At 48.6% G+C, this 22,613-nt stretch overlaps 1 protein-coding gene across 1 annotated transcript in view; it reads right to left on the reverse strand.

Moving 5' to 3' along the window:
- Positions 1-17,459, reverse strand: part of Slc9a1 (solute carrier family 9 member A1) — a 56,914-nt gene extending 39,455 nt beyond the window's left edge. Inside the window, exon 1 of the mRNA XM_050149912.1 lies at positions 16,296-17,459. Within this exon, the coding sequence (XP_050005869.1) occupies positions 16,296-16,659 (364 nt within the window). The 5' untranslated portion in view covers positions 16,660-17,459. The remainder of the gene's footprint in view (positions 1-16,295) is intronic.
- Positions 17,460-22,613: the final 5,154 nt, after the last annotated feature.

Consider the following 22,613-nt stretch of genomic DNA (forward strand, 5'->3'; position numbering starts at 1 on the left):
CACACACACACACACACACACACACACACACACCAGAACCGTGACCTGAGCTGGGTTTGATGGTCCACACCTATAATCCCAGCACTTGGGAGGATAACAAGTTCCAGCCCGTCTGGGGAAGCAAGGTGAGCTCTAGACTAGCAGGGAATGCAGAGCAAAATCCAGTCTGAGAAAAATAAAACACACAAACAAAAATAACTGCTCTGCAAAACTGAGTGTTTTTATAGCTACATATTCATTTGCCAGCTAAAATCATGCCTTCCTCATTAGATGTTTCAGGGAACAAGTCCTGTTACCTCAGCTGGGCAGTTAAGGCAGCAGCATATTCCTCAAAAGACTTCCTGGGTATGAAGTGCAACTCATGGTGGAGATCACGCTTAGCCCGGTGGGGATCTGGGCTGGGCTCGATCCCCAATCCCCAACACACACACACACACACACACACACGCACGCACGCACGCACGCACGCACGCACGCACGCACAAGGTTCCCGGCCCTGACACTGAAAGGCTCAGGGTCCTCTACCCACTGCCACATCACATGTGCTTAGCACACCACTGGACACACAGCAGGACACCAAGACTGAGTGGGAAATAAGCCAGTGCTCCCCTTCCTCCTGATCCTAGGTCACTACTCACTCTGTACAGCCCATCACATGCAAGTTCTCCCCCAGGAGCCTCCCGTTAGCCCTGGCAGTTAAACGCACACTACATTACAAATGACCCGAGACTCAGTGAGGGGGACTTACTCCTTCAACGTCATGGCTGAGAGTTGAAGTTGGGTGGCAAAGCCTGTGCCCCTAGTCACCATGACTATATCCACGGAGAACTGCTCGGGGCAGTTTTCAGCACCCTAAGGGTTCCGCCTCAAATAGAACTTCCAGTGATGCCCAGTGAGGTTGAGATTGACAAGCGGCCCATACACATCCTTGCTCACAAAGTGTCTTGACCCTGCCAGTCAGGTCTATCTTCTCTCCCTGCCCCAAACTCCCAATGAATTCCATGTGCACCTCAAGTCCCACCCACTTGCCCCATCCCTCCTCTGCACTCCTCAAGAGTTTGACAAGAGAAGCACTTTTGCATCTCTGCACAGCCAGGCAGGACAGGCTCAGGAAGGGTGGGGTGAGGGGTGCCTGTTCCTTTCCCCTCCCCCCATGTAGCTGTAAACTCAGTCTTGGACTTGCTTGGGTATAGAACTGGTTCTGCCCCATGCTGGCATCCTGCCTACCTAGTACAACATATGGATTTTTTTACATATTTATTTATTTATTACAATATTCTGTCTGTGTATATGCCCGAAGGCCAGAAGAGGGCACCAGACCCCATTACAGATGGTTATAAGCCACCATGTGGTTGCTGGGAATTGAACTCAGGACCTTTGGAAGAGCAGGCAATGCTCTTAACCTCTGAGCCATCTCTCCAGCCCCAACATATGGATTATTATGGGCCTGACCCAGAACCCAGGAGACAGGACCTTGTTTGAAGGTAAAAATGTTATAAAAAACAAAACACTTAACTGGACCTGGTGGCCTACACCTTTAATCTCAGCACTTGGGAGGCAGAGGTAGGTGGATCTCTGAGTTTGAGGCCAACCTGGTCTACAAAGTAAGTTTCAGGACATGCAGGGATACACAGGGAAACCCTGACTTGAAAAACAAAAAACAGAGCACTTTAGCTTAGCACTGGCTTGTTTTGTTTTGTTTTTGTTTTGTTTTGTTTTTTCGAGACAGGGTTTCTCTGTGGTTTTGGAGCCTGTCCTGGAACTAGCTCTTGTAGTCCAGGCTGGTCTCGAACTCACAGAGATCCGCCTGCCTCTGACTCCTAAATGCTGGGATTAAAGGCGTGCGCCACCACCGCCCGGCAGCACTGGCTTGTGATTTACTCCACAATCTAAAAGATTCATTGATCAGGGACAGTGTGCCCAATACCCAACAGTTTCCTGGTCCCTGAAGAGGTACTACCCCAGCAGGACACCACCTTTCCTTAGGCTTACCCGGTTCATCAATGCTTGTGACATCCAGGCATAGACCACAGCCCCTCCTCCGGACCCACTGACTAGAGAGACCTGTGTTAGTTAAAAGAGCAGGAAAGAACCCTGTCTCTGCCATTAATTCACATGTGGCCCAAGGCCAACCATCCCTGGCCTCAACTGGACAATGAGGGACTCTAGCAAAATGTCTCTTTTCCCTTTGGGGCTGAGAGCCACAGACTATGAAAAGATTCTGTGCTGGTCTAGGAAACAGCAGAGAGCAGTCAGGGCTTTCCAGCGCGGGACCTTACACACTACCCACCTTCTGGTGCTATCGCTCCAGTCTGTCTGCGTGGTGGCTGCTTCTTTACAGTGTCTAAGAGGTATGTTTGGGCCCCAAGCATTTTAGGAAAAAGAGTGAGAAGACTGAGTCACACCTAAGGTGTGAGCTGGCTTCACCATGGCAACCCGACCGCCCCAACGGCCCAGTGAGAGGGGAGCCTGTTGAATCACTTAGCTTCCCAGTGCCGAAAAGCTTTCTCTACTTAAGCAGTCACGTCAGTCACGTGCTCTTCTCTTCCAGGGCACAATCCTCCCTTCTTGCATTGATGAGGTTCTATAGCTTCCAGTTCCACTCATCTGAGGGTCAGGTACCACAGTGCCCAAGGAACCCCCCCCAGAGAAGCCGTCCTTCACCCTTTTAATTCCCCATAGCACAGACTTGAGCACTCAGAGTCTGTGGCTACTACTGGCCGTCTTCCCGTGACAGTCCAGTACAAAACAGCAAGATGTGGCGGCACTCCTTTAATCCTGGCACTCTGGAGGCAGAGACAGGCGGATCTCTGTGAGTTTAGGGCTAGCCTGGTCTTCAGAGAGTCCCAGGACAGGTTACTCTGTCCATTCTTCCATTTCGGCTAGACTCCGTTTGCCCCAATCTCTCCCAGAGAACAAGGCTTCTTAAACTATTCCCATTGAGACTGACCTAGGCCTTCTACATATGTGTGACAGTTGTATAGCTTAGTCCATTTGTGGGACGCCTAGCAGTGGGATCAGGGAACCTATCTGCCCAGCCTCCATACAAAGGGAGGACTTAGTCCTACCTCAACTTGATGTGCCATGCTTTGTTGAACCCAATGGGAGGTCTGCCCCTTTCTAAACAGAAACAGAGAAGTGGATGGGGGAGGGGGCAGAGAGGAGGAAGGAGGAGAGGGGAGGGCAGATGTAGAGGAAGGTGGGGACATTGTGGTTGGGATGTAAAATTAGTGAGAATTTTTAATTAATAAAAAGAAAAAAACTTTCCCATTGTAACTCCTTTGCTGAAGAAATTTTTGTGAGCCTAGGAATATAAATACATAAAACCTACACAAAACAAAACATTTACTGATAGTAAATCATCAGGAAATTTATTTTAAGAGGGCGGGAGAGATGGCTCAGCAGTTTAAGACCACTGACTGCTCTTCCTGAGGACCTGGGTTCAATTCCCAGCAGCCACATGACAGCTCACAACTGTCTGTGACTCCAGAGTCAGAGAACCAAAGCTGGTTCCTGGCCTTCAGGGGCACAATAAAGAGCAAGAAAATACTCATACACACAGAATAAAAATAAGTTTACTTTAAGACACTTGTTTAGTATTATACATGTAATTCTACAATTTAATAAAGATAAAAACAAATTTGCATACTAATGAGATGGCTGATGCTTTTTATTTGTATATAAAGAATTCAATTCTGAGCCAGGCAGTGGTGGCACACACCTTTAATCCCAGGTAGAGGCAGGCAGCTCTCTATGAGTACGAGGTCAGCCTGGTCTACAAGAGCTAGTTCCAGGACAGGCTCCAAAGTTGCAGAGAATCCCTGTCTCGAAAAAATAAAAATTAAAAAATTAAAAAAAAATTCAATTCTGACTAAATATTTGCTACTGTAGAACATAGAGCATCATCAATGTTTTTCTGAGTTGATCAATGCTTTAATTTTGCAATCATCAATACTAAGAATGCTGCTATGCACAAATATATAGTACCACCAGCTGTGGTGGCACATGCCAGTAGGAAGGATATGCTGAAGAGGCAGAGGCAGTAAGTTCATGAGCTCAAGTCCAGCTTGGGCTATCCCTTGGGGTGAACGAGATGGCTCAGTGGGTAGAAGCACCCACACGAGGGAAGAAGAATCCTGTGGGTCATCTTTTGATCTCTGTGTGCTACCATAGACATGCACCCACACACAGATGTACAAATGTGACTTTTAAATTGTTCTTTTAAATAAACAAGTTTATGTGTGGTTAAAAAAAAAAAGGCAGAATGATCCGACATTTAGGAACATTTCAGAAATTGTTGGAAATTCTGTCCTAATCCTAGGTCAAAATTCACTAGACCAGCTCCTTTTTTTTTTTTTAATGAAATTCAAATCAACAACTCAAACAGCAATTTCAAAATCAAATAGTTTACCACAATACAATCCAAAGATGTACTAATTTGCTACTTTACATGCTGAGGGATGATGGCAGGGAAATATCAAATCTTTTTTCCATAATTAAACCATCATGTTTATACGAGAACAGAGAATTTTTTTATGTATAGTAAAAACACTGCAATTATCTTAGTATGGTGACGTCTGTCATCTCCACGCTGGGGAGGCTGCGGCGGCCGGAAGACTGCTATTAGTTCAGAGCTAGCCTGGACTACAGTGAAAGTGTCAGGTCAGCCAGGGATACACACTCAGACTCAAATAAAGAAATAAGCGAATTAATAAATAAATAATAGGAGATGGGGCTCGAGAGCTTGCTCAGCATTCTAGCACCGCTGTTCTTTCAGAGGATACCATAGTTAGGCTCTCGGCAGCCACATCAGCTAAGCACAACTGCCTGTAACTCCAGGTCCAAAGGATGAGCTGACCCCTTTTCTGACCTCTGCAGATACCTACATATATGTGACATATACTCACACACACAGAGACACACATAATGACAAGATAAAAATAAAACATTCCACCGGGCAGTGGTGGTGCATCCCAGCACTCGGGAGGCAGAGGCAGGCAGGTGTGGTGAGTTCAAGGCCATCCTAGTCTACAGAGCAAGTTCCAGGACAGCCAGGGATACATAGTGAAACACTGTCTCGAAAAACCTAATTAATAAATGATAATATTTTCCTTTAAAAGAGAATGAGGACATGCCGGGCGATGGTGGCGGCGCACGCCTTTAATCCCAGCATTCGGGAGGCAGAGGCAGGCGGATCTCTGTGAGTTCGAGACCAGCCTGGTCTACAGAGGTAGTGCCAGGACAGGCTCCAAAGCCACAGAGAAACCCTGTCTCGAAAAACCAAAAAAAAAAGAAGAGGACGATGGGCTGCAGCTCAGCAGGTAAAGTACTTGCCTGGCTTGAGCAAGAAAGGTTCCCAGAAGCTCTCCTATTTGAACACTTGGTCCTCAGTTGATGCTATGTTTGTGACGGTTTTGGAAACTTTAGAAAACAGAGCCTTGTTGGAAGAATATGTTATTTGGGGCAGGAGAGTTCATTGCCTGGCTGGGGGTGGCAGTGGCGCACACCTTTAGTCCCAGCACTGGGAGGCAGAGGCAGGCAGATCTCTGAGTTCCTGTGGTCTACAGAGTAAGCTCCAGGAGAGCTACAGCTGCACAGAGAAATCCTGTCTGAAAACAAAACAAGAGTTCATAGCCTCACCCCACTGCCAGTTTGCTCTCTCTGCTTCCTATGTGTGGCTGAACTTGTCATCTTTCAGCTTCCTGCTCTAGCCACCTGCCTGCTGCCATGCTTCTCCTGTCTGGGTCCTTCCCTGGAGCTAGAAGCCAAAATAAACTCTTCCTTGTATAAGTAATTTTAAAATATTTACTTATTTGTGTTTGGGTTTTTTGTTTTTGGTTTTTTTTGGGGAGGGTGTATTTCCTTTCTTTCTTCCTTCCTTTCTTCCTTCCTTCCTTCCTTCCTTCCTTCCTTTCTTTCTTTCTTTCTTTCTTTCTTTCTTTCTTTCTTTCTTTTCATTTGTTCCAGACAGGGTTTCTCGGTGTAGCTTTTTTGGAGCCTGTCCTGGAACTTGCTCTGTAGACTAGGCTGGCCTCGAACTCAGAGATTTGTCTGCCTCTGCCTCCCGAGAGCCGGAATAAAGGTGTACACACTACTGCATGGGTTTATTTGTGTATTTTTATGTGTATGAAGAAGGCATTAGATCACATGGGATACAGTGAGCTACCATGTGGGTGCTGGGAAGTGAACACCAGACTCCTCTCTAAGTCATTTCTGATCATGTTTTACCACAGCAGTAGAAAAGTAAAGGTTGCTTTAACCCCTTTATTTATGGGTGGTAAAAACAGAAGTTCAAGCTCATCCTCGGTTACACAGTGAGTAAATTTGCAAACAATCTGGGATATGTTAGGACCCTGTCTCAAAAAACAAGAAGCCCACCACTGCTATGACTCCTGACACACCAGTTCGGGGTCGGAGGCAAGATGCTCCAAGCAGTGTCTGATGACTGACACGTCCTGCAGAACGGAGCGTGTTGTACACACAGAACTAAAGCAGGACCTTTTGTGAGGATGCACAATGCAGCCCAGGGGAGCATGGAGAAACACCCTGGGCTGATTACACTTCGATTTTGAATTAATTATTGGTGCTATGTTTGGAGACCCACTGTTACCAGATTTATCAAGCTTCATGACCACATTTTGCTGCACAGCCCCACAGTTGGAGAGACTGTGCCCTGATCACCTCTCCAGACCATCTCTTTCCAGAAGCTTCCTTCTCTCATCTCCTCTCGGGTTCCAGCATCAACCAGCGCCATACAATCCCATGCCTGTGCTTCACCCCTTATATACCGTTCTACTTCTCCTATGGACCCAAGTCCTTAATCTTAGAACTGAAGATGACTATGAACCTATACCTGGATTCTGTGCTTTGAGGCCTGACATCCTGTGGGAACCACGATCCACCCACAAAGGATGAACCTTGTAGACTTTTCCTACCAAGAGTTTCAGTCTGCCTAGGCCTCAACCAAGAAGAGGCTCCCTTCCAATTAGAAAGCCCAAGCGGAGCTTTTACAGTGAAGTGAAAGTCGAAGAAAACAAAATGATTTCTGCAGAAAAGAGGCAGAGGTAGAACTAGGGGTCAAGTCCCAGACCACAGCCTAGAGCCACCGAGTAGCTGCATGAAAACTACACTTGCCCTAGATGCCCATATGCTCACACATGCATGGGGAATTTATGCAAAACATGTACAACAGAGCTAACAGAAGCAACATCTGGGGGAAATGAATGAGTGGTCGGAGAGCTAAGCAGGGAGACTTTTGCTTTTTACTTTAATCCCCTCTTGGACTGTTGTTGGATTTTACTACACTGTTCTTATTTTATTTGTATAAGAATAAATCTGCCACAAAAGCAAGATTCTGGCCCCAGTCCACACCCAATCCACATACAAACAAAGAAAAGTCATAACTAAGCCTGTCCAGGTATGACCATAAATTAACAAGATGCCTTCTTATGTGGTTTATGGCCACTGGTCTCATTAATTCAGTCATGGAGCAGTTTATGGCTTGAGGAATCTTCTCAAGAAAAACCTAATTCAATCAGAGTTTTCAGCAGCTCCCTGTGGAGGTTCTGGGGCTCACTTTTCCTTACACACAGAGAGGGTGGACCTCCCAAGACACCCCTCCCCGTCCAGGCAGATACCTTTGCAGGCCGGTATCACAGCCATGCAGGAGGCCGTGACCACAAAACCACTTAGACGCCAGCCGGCACCTAAAGCATCATCCATGAGCGTCACTTGCAGTTAAACACCTGCCTACCATTCAGCAGCCAACGAGCCTCTGGACTCCCTTTCTCCCTCCTCTCTGAGCAACCTGCTTTCTAGTGTAGCCAGTCTCTGTGTAGACCCTGTCTCCACAGGGAAGTCAGCCATGAGCAACTTGGTTTCTAGTGTAGCCAGTCTCTGTGTGGACCTGTCTCCACAGGGAAGTCAGTCATGTGCTTCTTCATTCATTCACCCCGGTATTTGTGGAGGGAGCCCTGTCTGTGGGCCAGAAACAACCAAGAACGTGAATGCACAAAGGTTCACAGCACATTTAAAATCTGTCAAGAAGGTTTTCTGGCTTTTGCTAACACCATAACAAAGGAAGGAAGGAAGGAGAGAAAGAGAGAAAGGGAGAGAGAAAGAGAGATCAAAGGGGAGGGAGCTAGCACACAGGTCCCATCTTCAAGGGACTTCCATGCTGGCCCTCATGGGGACCAGCTTCTAAGCACAGCAGTTGCTCCACTTCTGTTCCCTTCCACTCAGGTTCCACCTCATCTTTTTGGAAAGCCTCCTCTACCGCAGCCCTCAGGGACTGCCTACTCCTCTCAACTTGCCCTCTGCCAGGAGTCTACCCAGCCCTCAGACACAACCACTCCTTGTCACGTCTTGTCTCATCTCGTCCAGTCCTGAACAGACTGGAAGCACCTACCGAGCCCCGGAGGACCCTGAGCTAAAAGCGGGCAGGCAGACCACCACTGACTGGTGTGCCTCTTCTTGCCTCTCTGTCTTCAGGCTGGCCAGCTCAAGACAGCCTTCTCAAGCCTTACCCAGCACGCGGTAAGGGCTATGTATGCAAGTGGTGTTAGCTATTAATTGTTTTGGTTAACTTCTGGGCTCTGTCTCACAGAAAACTCTGATGTCATCCCTCATCCTTCAGTGAGTTGGTCTCAGACAGACTCCTCTCATTTACAGACAAGCCACTTTGGTTTGAGAGGTAAGTTGTCCCCACACGCCTGGGAAGGAGCAGAATGCTCACCCTGAGAACATGTATTTCTGAGAAGTCCTGGGATAATCCATAATCTGGGGATTCCTGATTTCTGGCAGGCAGTATTAGAATTCAGGGCTTAGTCTGGCCCAATAAACACCACAACCGGTCCTACGTGTTGGCTGAGCTTTAGGGGGAAGGAAATGAAATCAGCATGATTCCAGAGAACAGGGGCAGCCCACTGATCCAGGCCAACCCAAAACTTAGTTCAGTTAAAATTAGATTAGCCCATAAGATTAAAAATACCCACATATAATCACGGGCTGCCTAAAGTATCAGTTGGTGTTTATTGGCATCTAAAGAGACGGTTTGGCCCCGTGCGGTGTGTGCAGACAACCTTGGGGAGACTCGTCTGACTCAGACATTTGCAGAGGGAGCAAGAGCTGCAGGAGGAGCCCACACGGGCGGGCGATGGATGACTCAGGAATAACCCAGGCCCTGCCTGTGCTGAACGAGGCTTCTCTGCCTGCATAAGAAGAAGGGAGGGGGGGGGCTGGTGGGGAAGGAGCCAGCTGCAGGTTGTATACAGGCTGCTTGCTGCTCCCAGAGGATTCTGGAGCCCCTTAGCTCCAGGTCCCCGTTGTTCCAGGGTGTGTGTGGACCTTGGAGTGGGTCACAGTTTTCAAAACTGAGCTAGAGAGAACAGTCAAGGCTTTCAACTGTCCAGTTCAGAATGACTGTGGGGAAAATGGAATTGCTGAAGTAAAGGGGCCCTTGGACTTAAGCTATGACACTAAAAAAACATAGGCTCCAAAGTTGGCCAGAGCTAGGCTTTGACCTCGTGTTTCTAACTGTGCACGTACCAAGCAGTCTCGAAGCCAGAAGCTTAGTAAGAAACAGCTAACAAATAAAAATAAAAGCAATGGCTAAGGCAATTTAACAAAAATATCACAAATCGCCAGGCGGTGCTGGCACACACCTTTAATCCCAGCACTCGGGAGGCTGAGACAGGTGGATCACTGTGAGTTCGAGGCCAGCCTGGACTACAGAGCGAATTACAGGGAAGGCTCCAATGCTACAGAGAAACCCTATCTCAAAAAAACAAAGCAAAACAAAAAAATCACAAATCAGAAAATGGGCTCAGAAATTGTCACAGGGTCAGCAAAGACCAAAGTTGGGGGAGGGGGTGTGACTCGGGCCCCAGGTTCAATTCTCACACCAAAGGAAGGCTGACCTGAGGTCGGATCTCGTGCACTCCCACCCACTTCCAGCGAGTTTCCCATTGAAATTCACTTCTCTCCTCTCTCTTTGGGTGGGGGTGGGAGAGCCTCCCACGCGCCAAGAATGAGAACACCCTCCCTCATCTCAAAGATTCGCTGCTTTGCAGACTAGGAAGGTGAAGATGGCAAGCCTTGGTCTGCCTTCAGTGGCACACTTCACAGAAGCATGGGACCTCGGAGGGTAGGGAAAGCCTTTGTTGCTGAGTGGCCAGAGCTCTGGACACCCAGCTCTACAGCCCTCCTTCCAAGGGAGGGACACTACCTCACCTCTCTTAACCACCAGATCACCTATGTGGATGCATCTGGTCATTTTCTCTCCTAAAGCCACTTTGGATCTTTTTTCTTTTTCTTTTAATTTTGGAGACAAGGTCTGGCTGTCTTGGAACTATGTAGACCCAATCTGGCCTGGGACTCACAGAGTCCTGTTTCTGCCTCTCTCCCAAATGCTGGACTTAAAAGACATGTGCCGCCGCTCCTGGCTGGAACGTTACTAACATTCAGTGTGGCTGAGTGTGGTGGTGCACACTTTTAACCCCAGCATTCAGGAGGCAGAGGCAGGCAGAGTTCCAAGGCTATCCAGGACTCACTATGTCACTATGTATAGTGAAACCCTGTTTAAGAAAGAAAGAACGAAAAAAGAGAGAGAGAGAGGAGAGAGGGGAGAGAGAGAGAGAGAGAGAGAGAGAGAGAAGAGAAGAGAAGAGAAGAGAAGAGAAGAGAAGAGAAGAGAAGAGAGAAGAGAAAAAAGAATCCCAGCTTGCTGGCCAGGCAGGAAAGAAGACAGGACCTTGGGCTAGCAGTCCAGAAATTGTGCCCTCTCTCCTACCTCAGGCAGGTCACAGCCCAAGACTCAGTTTCCTTAGGCAGAGAAACAAGCCACAGCACTAATAAGAACTACAACTACTGCTTCTAGAGCAGAAGACAGCTGTGCCACCTGCTCCCATCACAGAGGGAGTGCCTCTCAGAGGATGCTACTGGACCCTGAGGGCAACCAAGAGCAGCCTGGCACCTTCTTCCTCAAGGGCAGGAGGTCACAGTCACAAGGCTAGCCACTCCCTCTGGCTAAAGAAAATCCCCTTTCAATTGTCACGCTCTTGACCAACAGGAGGGAAGAAAGCTCTGCCAGACAGCTAAGAGACACCTGCAGTGAGGAGACAGGTGGGTCATGACCAGGCCAACAAGGAACAGACGCAACCGAGCACAGGATCTGTGTGGGCACAGGCTCAGCGATCTCGGAGGACAGGCCTAAAGCCAGGCACAGACACCCACAGCACTCTCAGGTGGGAAGAGGGCTCCCGTGGCGGGCATGCCACCCCTCAGATGGAGTCCTAGCCGCAGGTGCAGTAGAGCTGGGCACCACTCACACAGGGCCCAGTGCATCAGCTGAGGGCAATGAGAGAGGGACGCAGTGCAGCTGCACCCCTTCGGAAGGCTATGCCAAGACACCAACAGAAAAGAAACAGCAATTCAGCATCGCTGAGAACCACCGAGCTGTTTCCTCATCTGAAGAACAGAGGGAGCCTTTATCTAATAAGTCTTCAGTGGGAATTAAGTGAGATTACTTTTACAAAGTCCCCGGCACGGCTCTGTAGATACTCGATAAATGGTGGTTATTATTAGAGCACACCCCACAAGCAACAGCAGCGACATCACAGGGCAGGCTAGGGACAATGCTGAAACTGGGAGAAACTGTGGGGGTCAGGAGACAGGAGAGCACATGCTACAGGCCTGAGTGGGCAGGACGACCTTGGGTCTGAAATAGTCCCCAGAGGCCCAGAGTGGTAATATCGGGAAGCCGTGGGAATTTAAAAGGAAGCCTAGTAGGTCTTCGAGGCTAATGGCATGTCCTTGAAGGGACTGTAGTACCTCATCTGCCTCCTTGCTCTCTTTGGTTTCCAGCCATGAGGGAGGCAGTTAGTTCTGTTCCACCACACACTCCTGCCATCAAATGTCACCCCATCTGTAGGCAAACAATGAGCCAACTAGTCTGTGAGACCCCAAAACTGCGAACCAAAAAAAACCTTTCTCTCCTTATATACTGGTTATATACAGTATTTCTGGTATAGTAACAAAACTGACTAAAGTGGTGGTGGGGGGGGGGTTGTCTAATAAACTCTAAAAGCCTCCACAGTGAGCCAAGCACCCATGAATCAATCTCTACCTCAGACTCAGAAGGTCGTCAGGTCACTAAAAAGGCAAGGCGAGCCCAGAAACATACAGTAAAAGACAGTCAAGGGCAGAGAGAGAAGCCAGGTTTCCGCCAGGGCTTTCCTTGCAGTGGAGCTGCAGGCGTTGGGCTAAACTGGCCGGGGCGAGAGGAAAGGTGAACCTCGGGTGTGAAGCTGAACGAAGTCCAGGCCACGTGACCAGCCCAGGCCCTCCAAATGCCCAGCACACCTGCAAATATACTACCTGCGGCCTTTTCGCCCAGATGCTGGCTGACTTTCCTCACGCCGTCTGAGTCAGGCAGCTGTTTTCCCAGGAGAAAAATGTCATCCTTTTCTTTTTAGAATCCCATCGGGTTCAATGTGACCTTTAAGCTGTTTCTTCTCTACTTTTGAGAAGTAAAAGAAGTAGGTCTGGGTCTCACTTATGTGAAGAGGGTAGTAATAATCCCCTAGTTTCTCTGTTCACAGGCTCGGTCTAAAGAGGAAATAGCAGCATATACCTTGTAAAGACCAAAACCAAAACATCATTAAGATGGAAAGGGACAAAAGAAGAAGTCTTTTTTGTATCTAAACAGGGAACAAGATGAATACCTGCTTCATAGGCAACTGGGCCTCCGCCAGACATTCCAGGTCAGGAATACGGGCAAACAACAGGGGGTGCTGCCAGTGCTGAGCTGGGTTACAGAGAGCTTCTCCCTGGGAACAAGCACTGCCTGAGAGTCAGGTGAACTGGGACAAAGCGGAATTCACGCGGGAGCCAAACCACAGGACACGAGAGAGGAGGAGAATGGCCCTACCCCAGAGGTTTCAGGACGGTTCGCTCAATTATTCATTTATTCATACATTTATTTATTATTTAATTACTTGAGATGGGGTCTCGTGTATCTGGCCTCAAACTCACTCTGTAACTGAGGATGGCCTTGAACTTCTGATCTTCCTGCCTTTACCCCAAGGGCTGAGACTACAGTGTGCTTACATACGTTACTATCACACTTGCTTCATGTGACGCTGAGACTCAAACCCAGGGCCTCGGGCACGATAGGCAAGCACTCTACCAACTAAGCTACATACCCAGTTCTGGTTCTCCTGATAATTTAAGTCCCTCTTAAACCACTAACTCCTCCCATCAAGAAAAGGACTTGACTACCAGAGAGAGAAAAACAGGGTCCAGAAGTGGCAGGGAAGTGATTTGCCAGAGGTCACCTCCCCAGTCCCAGAGGCATCAATTACTCTAGAACATTAACCCTTGCCCTGTCTCTCCCATGTCAGTGTCCACTAGGTTCTCCCGTGGGTTCCAGGACACAACTAGGCTGGGAAAGAAGACTGCACGCTGCACTTTCCGTCCTTGCATGCCAAGGAGCTGCCACAGCTGACAGAACAAGGACTCTACCAAAACCCCTACTCACTCTGGGATGATGGGAAAACAGGCAAGACCCTGAAACAAATTCTCTAACTCTTGGAGAGCAGCCGATCTGTACAGAGATCGCTGCTCAGCGCTCAGGTCTGTTATCAAGCCACCAGCTCCAGGAGCAGCTCAAGAGAAAGAACAGGACAGCCAGGGCTACACAGGGCTCAGAGAGGGACACACAGAGAGAACAAAGTCAGATGGGAATGTCCAAACCCCTGAAACCTCAAGGAAGGACCAGGACCAGGTGGCAGCCAGGGCTTTGGGATACTGTGCTCCAGTCTCAGCAGATATAGGAAGTAGGGCTACATCTGCCTTAGGTGGCTAAAATACTAACAGCAGCAGTGGTTGCTCACCAAGCACTCCCTATATATAGAAAGTCAACTGTGTGTGCATTAATTTACATCATCATCACATCACTAGCTACAGCTAGATGCTAGCCCCCTCACACACATGCACACTCACACTCACACACACTTTCTCTGTGAGGTACTGGGGTAGAACCTAGGGCTTTGTGTATGTTCCTACCACTGAACTACACTCCATCTTGTACTTTCCATTTTATGATAAAGAAACTGAGCTTCAGAGAACATAAGCCACCAGAGCAGAGGTGCCTTCCCCACTGCAGCCTCAAATCTAACCTTAACGTCAGACTGTGAAGGTGGAGGTGGAGAAGTGGTTTGTACTGTTGCCATCTTAATGGGACCCTTGACACCTTTGGTCCACATTCCCTCTACCCTTTAGCCCCAGAAAGGCCGGGTGCCAAGGGCCAAGGCTCCTGTTGTCAGAAAAGTCAGACACACAGGCCTTTGGGACTGCAAGGGCAGCGGGGGGGGGGGGGATCATACTCAGTCTTCTCAGTCTTCCCATTTTATGATGGGAAAACTGAGGTCCAAGGTTGGGGCTTAACCAGGGTTTCCAGAATCAGGGAAGGAAGGATCACAAAGATCAGTTGGCTAAGAGGGTGTGATTGGTCAAGGTCACAGGAGGAGGAGAGATGGTGAACCCAGTTCCCTGACAAATATTCTTGCCAGTGCCCCATCCCTGCTGTCCAGCCCAGGGTCTCAGACCCCACACTCTTATGCTGACAAAGCAGGTCAGGCCCAGTTGGTACCCCTAGGACAAATGCTATCACATAGGGTCTGCAGGACAAAAAGTTTCCAGAGTGGGGTCTTTTTGGTCATATCACCAGCAGACACAGATTGGCTGGGTGTGTGCCAACTCCCAATACTGGGACCTGAGGGGGCAGAAGGGAAGTGTTAGTCTCTTCCTTGTCTCCTACAGACAAATGACATATCATGGTCACTTCAGTTTCTTAGAACAAACACAGACACAAGGTTTCATGACTCAATCGATACAGTCAAACAGCACTTCAGATTCTTATTTCCCAAGACCTTCAGGAAAGGCTCAGCTGTTCAAGGTCACACATATATGTGAGAATACAGACACAGGGTTCCCCTTGCTCATTCCTTGTTTTTTTCCCAGGAAGCTGGCTGCCATCAAGGTATAGGTGCTGATGGCCCAGCTCCACAGCCAAACTCCACAGTCACCATAACGCCTCAGCACCAAAGCCCTGCACCGGGAAGCCGGACCCTGGTTCTCTCAAAGCAGAAGCAGCAGTTAGTTCCTGCAGCACGTCCCAGGGACTGCCTCACACCCAGGCTGGTGTCCTTGGGAAAGCTGAAAGGCTTCAGGTTCAGTCTCTTAACTCCTGTAAACCCAAATCTCAAGCAAAGAGGGAAACAGAGTCCCAGTACCTTGTGCCTTCCACTGTTAGCTGTATGTGGACTGAAAAACTTAAGGCAGCTTCCAAAGCCCCCTGGACACTACCTCCAGGGACTTCTGGGTTGTGCAGCCTCTGGAGAGCTCCACCAATCACCCAGCAGAACAGGGTGCTCAGGCTGGGCAGGGAGCCCAACCCTTGGGGAGGGGACAGCTTTTCCATGCCCTTCTTCCAAAGAGACTACTTTGAAATCTTAGCCTAGCTCTTCTCTGTCCCTTCTCCTTCAGTGAGCAGCCAACGTCTCTGGTCAGTTGGGTACAAACCCGAACCAAACCTCAACTTCCTCCACTTTCCTGCCACCCCAAAACGGCCTTTAGAAATATGCCTGCGAACTGGATAACGGTTGGCATTTCTGGTCTGGAACCTGACTCAGGGGCATCTGACCAACCTCGGTAGACAGAACTGACAGATACTACTCTGGGAATGAAGGAAAATGAGACTTTGGTCATCCCTGACGTTCTTCCGACCACACTAAGTCTTCTGTACCCAGTCCCTTACTATATGCAAAATCCTTAGACAGGCCAAGTCCTGAAACACCCTCTCACGGAGAAGGTAATAAATTGCACTGATTCCTGTTGACAGGGCAGAAAGTGCCACTCGCTCAAAGATCCTCCTGTCTTACACATAGCTCAGCACTGGGCTCCTCTCTCTGTCCCATCCAAGTCATGGGACCTGCCAAGCCTTGGAAGCTTTACTGAAACTCCCTAGTATTAGAAGCATCCCATTCTCAAGTCCTGTGTGCTCTCCAGGTCCCTTCCTTCCCCCTACATAATGCCAGCTCTAACTTGGAAGGTCCCAAATCACACAGGCCAGAGTTGGAATTTAAGGACCAAACACATAAAGGAAAAGAATGCCTGTCACAGAAGTGGTTCGTTCATTCGGATCCTGAGCAGCCGCATCTGGTAAGAAACAGGACAAGAAGCTCACCTATCTGGTGGCGGCGTGGCAGCAGCAGCACCACACACCTCAGACTTACCTATCTTCATGAGGCAGGCCAGGAGGATCCAGAGGGAGATCTCAAAGGGTGTGCGCACGTGTAAGTAGTCAATGTCCAGGACCGGAAAGGCCTTTCGATGTGACTTAACGCCGTGTTCAATGTGTAAATGGGTCAAATTGCGGTCGTCTGGGTGGTGGAGAGGCTCCGACGGAGCAGTGGTAACATCCCCAATTGAGCGTTCCCGTGGTGGTTCGGACCCTCTGATGGTGCTGGCAGTGGGGCTGGGCTGGAGGCCATGGCTCCTGAGAACAGGTAACAGTCCCACCAAGGCAACCACCACCAACAAGGAGGGAAAGATCCGAGGTGGAGAAAGTCCCCCAATGCTAGACCCCCGAAGCATCATGCTGCTCCCTCAGCCTGGGAGGCCTCAGCCCTAAGGGAAGTGAGTGTGAGACCTGGGACATAGGGAGCAAGGAGTCTGCAGCTGAGGTGAACTGGAGCAGTCTCTAGGAAAAGTTCATGTTTTAGAGAGGTATTTTCGTTCTCTAGAGATTCACAATCTGAAAGTCTAAACTGGAAAAAAAAAAAGGGGGGGGGGAGTACCTTGGAGGAACTAGGGAGGAAACCCAAAAGATCTAAACTCAAGCTGAGAGAAGGCAATCGGGGAAACTGCGTCCTAAAGAGAGAGGAAGGGCCAGGATAGGATGGACCACCGGCAAGGGAAACGAGGAAGAAATCCGGACCTTTGGCTACGAAAAATATCCGGGATGCTGGAACTCGGCTAAAAGGAAGGAGTAAGGAACCTGTGCTAGAGGGGACCGAAAAGGGTGAGACCCACTGCAGGAAAAGGAGAGAGTAGGCTGGAAGGCCAGCCTGAGAGAAAGGAGTAAAGCCAGAAAAAGGCTGGGGCTTCCCCACCCAGAGGAGAGCCTGGGTCCAAGCGCGCCGGGTTGAGATTCCGGGGAAATGGAGGGAGGCGGAAGACGGAGGCAGGCGGCCTGGCGGGAAGGCTCCTCGGCGCAGGCAGGAGGCGGCTCGCAGTCAGCCAGCAGCAACACACCCCTCTTTGAGACCCCGGTGCAGTGCTGTAGTGCGCCCCGGCCCAGCGGCAGCTCCTTCCCGGCCAGCTCCAGCTCCACCTCCAGCCCTATCACGGTCCCCGGTCCCGCGGCAGCGGACTGATGCCTCGCTGAGCACAGCGCAGCCATTTATAGGCACCAACGAGCAGCCGGCGCAGCGGGCTAGAGAGACCTGTCAGCGCCCGCGCGGTGCAGCGGCCCCTGTCGCCGAGGGAAGGAAGTAGCACGTAAGAAGAGGAAGCCGAGACCCAGATGGAAAAAATAAAAAAGTACATTCTAACACGAATGAAATGCTGTACTACCTACAAAGTATTTTCTCATTGCCGCGTGACCTTGAGCAAGTTACTTAGCTTCTCTTTTTCACAGCTTTCTCAACTGTGACGTGGAGATAAGTAGCTATACCAAACGGGTAACAGGAAGGCTAAGTGAAGTAATCTCTGTGCAATATTTAGAATGAAAGGTGGGATTGTGGTTCAGAGGCAGTGTGTGCCTACGTTTGTAACGCCTTGATTTCAATGCCAAGCGTCACAAAATAAGTTGTATGAATGAATGAGGGCTAGAAAGCTGAAATGCAGACGTTCCCAAGGGTAGGTTTGTGAGCAAAAATCAGTTACTGCATCCCACCTGCTGGGACTTTGTGGGCAGTGTACTGGTGTCCCTTGACTGTGGCAGAGTAACTCCACCCTCCCTGTCTCTGTCTGTCTCTAGTTCCAAATGGTCCCTTTTACGAGGACTCCAGTCAATTCGAATTAGGAATCTGCCCTTAGCTTGAACAACTTCAAAAGTCCAATCTAAGACCTGAGCAGTGGTTCCCGGCCATAATTGCCAGCACTTGGGAGACTAAGGAAAGAGGAATTTCAACTCAAGGTCGGCTTGTGCAATGAAGTGAGTTCCAGACTAGTCTGGGCAACGTAAAGAGATGCTATCTCAAAGAGATGAAAAAGACACTCACCTAAATAGGGCCACATTCACAGGCACAGAGGGTGGGCAAGGGTGAGACTTCAGCTTCTTTTGAGAGGTGCATCTCAACCCATTACAGTAGTGAAACAACAGAATAGCGAAGAAGCTGGGCATTGTTTTAGTCTATTTGTTTGATTGGTTTAAAGAGTAAACAAGGATTTTTATTACCTGCAAGCAGAATGCAACTTCCAAAAACAGCATGTTCTCTGTTTTGTGAAACAGGGTCTTGCCATGTAGTCCAGCTTGACTTAATGTTTTTGTTGATGTTGCTGGGGTTTTTTGTTTGTTTGTTTGTTTGTTTGTTTGCCTTTTTGGTTTTTCAAGACAGGGTTTCTTTAATTCCAAACAGGAGTGCTGGGATTAAAGGCATGTGCCACCACCACCAGGCAGCCTGTCCTCTCAAATGGGATTACTAGTGTACACCAGCACAGACAGCTGAAGCTGACATTTGAATGAACGGTGATAACCGGGATTTGGAAAGCTTGAGAAATTATGTCTATGTAGTGCAATCATTAGAAATCTTTTGATCCTAAGTAGTAGGATTTGAACACAAACCTGCTTATGTTAGGCAAGCACTCTATCACTGAGCCCAGACTGAGAATTTTTTTTTTTCCTTTTTGACTTTTCAAGGCAGAGTTTCTTTTTGTAGCCCTGGCTGTCCTGGAACTCATTCTTTAGACCAGGATGGCCTCGAATTCAGAGATCTGCCTGCTCTACCTCCTGAGTTCTGGGATCAAGGGTATGTATGTACCGCCCCGGCCTGGCCGACTGAGAATTTTTGAAAGATTGAAATGTTGTCCTGTTTTGTAGAAAAGTTAATTAAAAGAAAGTCGATTATCTTAGAGGGACTCATTTTAGTTTGACAAGTCTTCCGGACCTGTTGACAAGGCTTTGCTCTGGGCTAGCAGTACAGGCAGGGGCACAGGGTGGGAGTGGGTCGGGGATTAGGTGTCAGCTCAAGAGCTCCAAGTGAGCACCTGAGTCCTGGGACTGTCTGCTCCTTTGTTGGGCAGTCTGAACCGAGGGTACCCACAGGCAGTTAGGTCGTGGGCACCCACCAGGCACTCAGGGTTTATGCACTTTTTTTGGAGGGGATGGTTTGTTTGTTGCTGTTTTGAGACAAGGTTCCTCTGTATAATAGCCCTGGCTGTCCTGGAACTCACTCTGTAAACCAGGATGTCCCGGAACTCACAGAGTGCCTGCCTCTGCCTCTGCTGTGATTAAAGGCGAGTGCCACCACCTCCTGACTTTGTGCACTTCCTTGTGAATGTGAAATCCTTCCAGAAAAAGATGCTTGCCAAGAACAAGAGTGTGGCGGGACCACTGAGTGTGAAGAGTGTGACGTGACCGCTGAGTGTGAAGAGTGTGATGTGACCGCTGAGTGTGAAGAGCGTGACGTGGGGACTGAGTGTGAAAAGTTACTAACTTTTCTGAACCTCACTTTTTCCATGGTTAGATTCAGACACTGGGAGGTGACCAAAAAAAAAAAAAATCTAGACAGACTGGAGAGATGTCTTAGTGGGTTCAAATCCCCATTGAACTGCATTAAAATCACCAGCTCTCACATTGGGGGAAAAAAAAAAAAAAAAACAGAAAGAAAGAAAACCAAGCAACCCCACGCACTTTTAACCCTAGCACTGTGGAGGACAAAGATAAGAAAAGACTGCCAGGGCTTCCTGACTACCAGCTTGACTCCAGGATCAGTCAGAAACTCCATCTCAGCAGACTAAGACAAAGAGCTAGAACAGCAAACCTGATGTCCTAGTCCAGCCTCTACACCTGCACACAGCACGCATGCATGCACATACCACACACCACACGTGAGGTGGGAAACCTCAGAGAGATTATGGGAGATGTCCTAGCAGGAGCAAGTCCCTGGGTTCATCCCTAGCACCTTAAGAAAACACTGAGAACAGATGAAAGGTAAACCTTATCTCCAACGAAGGTAAGCAAAGAGGGACAGCCTTTAGGTCAAGGATCAGAATCAGCCAGGCTTGGTATCTAGTGTTAGTTCAGGCCTGTAATCTCCGCTGCTCAGGAGACTGAGTCAAGAGGATTGCAAGTTCAAACCCCAGCAGGCCTACAGAGTGAACCAAGGCTAGCCTGAGCAACTTATATATGTGTGAGTAGCCAGACAATGGTGGCGCATACCTTTAATCCCAGCTCTTGGGAAGTAGTGGCAGGTTGATTTCTATGAGTTTGAGGCCAGCCTGGTTTACAAAGCAAGTTCCAAAACAGCCAAGGCTACACAGAAAAACCCTGTCTCAAAAAACCAGGAAGAAAGAAAGAAAGAAAGAAAGAAAGAAAGAAAGAAAGAAAGAAAGAAAGAAAGAAAGAAAGGAAGGAAGGAAAATTATAGCTAGCTGAGGATGCAGTTCAGCGGTGGAGTGCTTGCCTACCGTACACAATGTCCTGGGTTCCATTCTTAGTACTAAAACCCGAGAGGGCCAGAACCAATAATGCCCCATAGCTGTTCAGTTATTGAGAATTGAAAATCAATCGCCTTTGTCTGTCAATGATCAAAGCCCTGCTGTAGAGCCCAGAATCAGCACACAGTCGCGGCTATTCTTACTCTCACTTTGCAAATGGAAAGCCAGGGTTTGGATTCCTGGAACTGTTTGCCTAAGATTGTACAGCTATGAGGAAGCAGTGCTAGGATTTAAAGCCAGGTTTTAATCTACACCACAGACTCAGTGTAGATTAATAAAAAGAAGAAAAGGTAGAGTTAGTGGAGACACAGTTCACCCATGCCCTGAGGCGAGAGCCGGAAACTTTCCAGTACTTTCCAGGACTTTCCAGTCCAGACAACCAGTCCCTGGTACACTCTAATCCGCTTCTCCTTCTCTTCAGCCCTCAGTAAGTCTTTTTGACTGCCAGCTCAAGAGAGTGCAGATCCAAAGAAGACCAGGAAATACCACCCGTAAGTCCCCCAGAACACGGAGAAGGTTATAAAAACTTGACAATATCAGGAAATAATCCTGAGACTGCCTGTGGCTAGGGCACAGTCCCAGGAGGCTTTGGGGCTGCCTAACAAAGATGACCGCTGTCTAAACCCTGTCCCAGCACCACCACAGGCTAGTTTACAAAGACCTGGAGTAATCAGTGTCTGTTCCAAGTTTCTTCCTCCATAACGCCGGGCAGCAATAGCGCCAACCACGCGATATTGTGATCAGAGTATCAGGCAATGTACATAGCTTTAGAACAGCACCAGCAGGTACCACCTAAATGTGTCATTGTTTTCTTTTCTTGCATGTACCTTGAAGTCCTAAACTTAGACGTTTATGTCTGCTTGGGGGTTTGTTTGTTTTTGTTGTTATTGGTTTTTTTTTTTTTTTTTTTGGTTTTTAGAGACAGGGTTTCTCTGTGGTTTTGGAGCCTGTCCTGGAACTAGCTCTTGTAGACCAGGCTGGTCTCGAACTCACAGAGATCCGCCTGCCTCTGCCTCCCGAGTGCTGGGATTCCCCCAAGACAGAGTCTCAACTATGTAGCTTGGCTGTCCTAGAACTCCCTATGTAGACCAGGCTGGCACTGAACTCACAGAGATCCACCGGCCTCTGCCTCCTGAGTGCTGGAATTAAAGGTGTGTGCCACCACCACCCCAGCATGTTTGGTGTGTTTTGAAACAGAATTGCTATAGCCCAGACTGGCTTCCAAACTCTCCACTTAGCTGAAGATGACCTTGGACTTGTGATTCTCCACCAACTCCCCACCAAGTGCTGGGCTCACTTGTGTGCACCACCATGTTTGAATCTGTTTGAATTTCTTGTGCTAGGACTTCCCTAAGGTAACCCAGACTAACATCAAACTCATGATCCTCCTACCTCAGCCTTCTGAGTGTTCATATTGCAGGGGAAGCCTTGATGCAAGAACCCTGTGAACTTGCACACACTGTCACAGAGACGAGGTACAGGCTTGGAGGAAGACCCTCTTGCAGACAAGACTGGTCCTACCATTGCATCACCTGCTATGAATCTAATACTTCTAAATAAACATTATCTTGTTAAAGATCATCTGTTAAACCATACTGTCCAATGGGAGTGCTGTCCCAGCTGCACAGGACTCTTGGTTTAATCCTGGCACCACAATAAAATAAAGTGTCTTAGTCAGGGCTTCTAGTGCTGTGGAGAGACACCCTGACCACAGCGACTCTTGCAAAGGACAACGTCTAATTGAGGAGCTCACTTACAGTTTCAGAGGTTTAGTCCATTATCATCATGGCTGCATAGGGCTCTGTGCAGGCAGACATGACGCTGGAGAAGGAGCTGAGAGTTCTACATCTTGATCTGCAGGCAGCAGAAGGACAGTGTGTGCCATTCTG

This window comes from Alexandromys fortis, unplaced genomic scaffold (assembly GCF_014885135.2).
Source record: "Alexandromys fortis isolate MF-2015 unplaced genomic scaffold, M_Fortis_MF-2015_v1.1 scaffold_26, whole genome shotgun sequence".
In the NCBI taxonomy this organism is placed as follows: domain Eukaryota; kingdom Metazoa; phylum Chordata; class Mammalia; order Rodentia; family Cricetidae; genus Alexandromys; species Alexandromys fortis.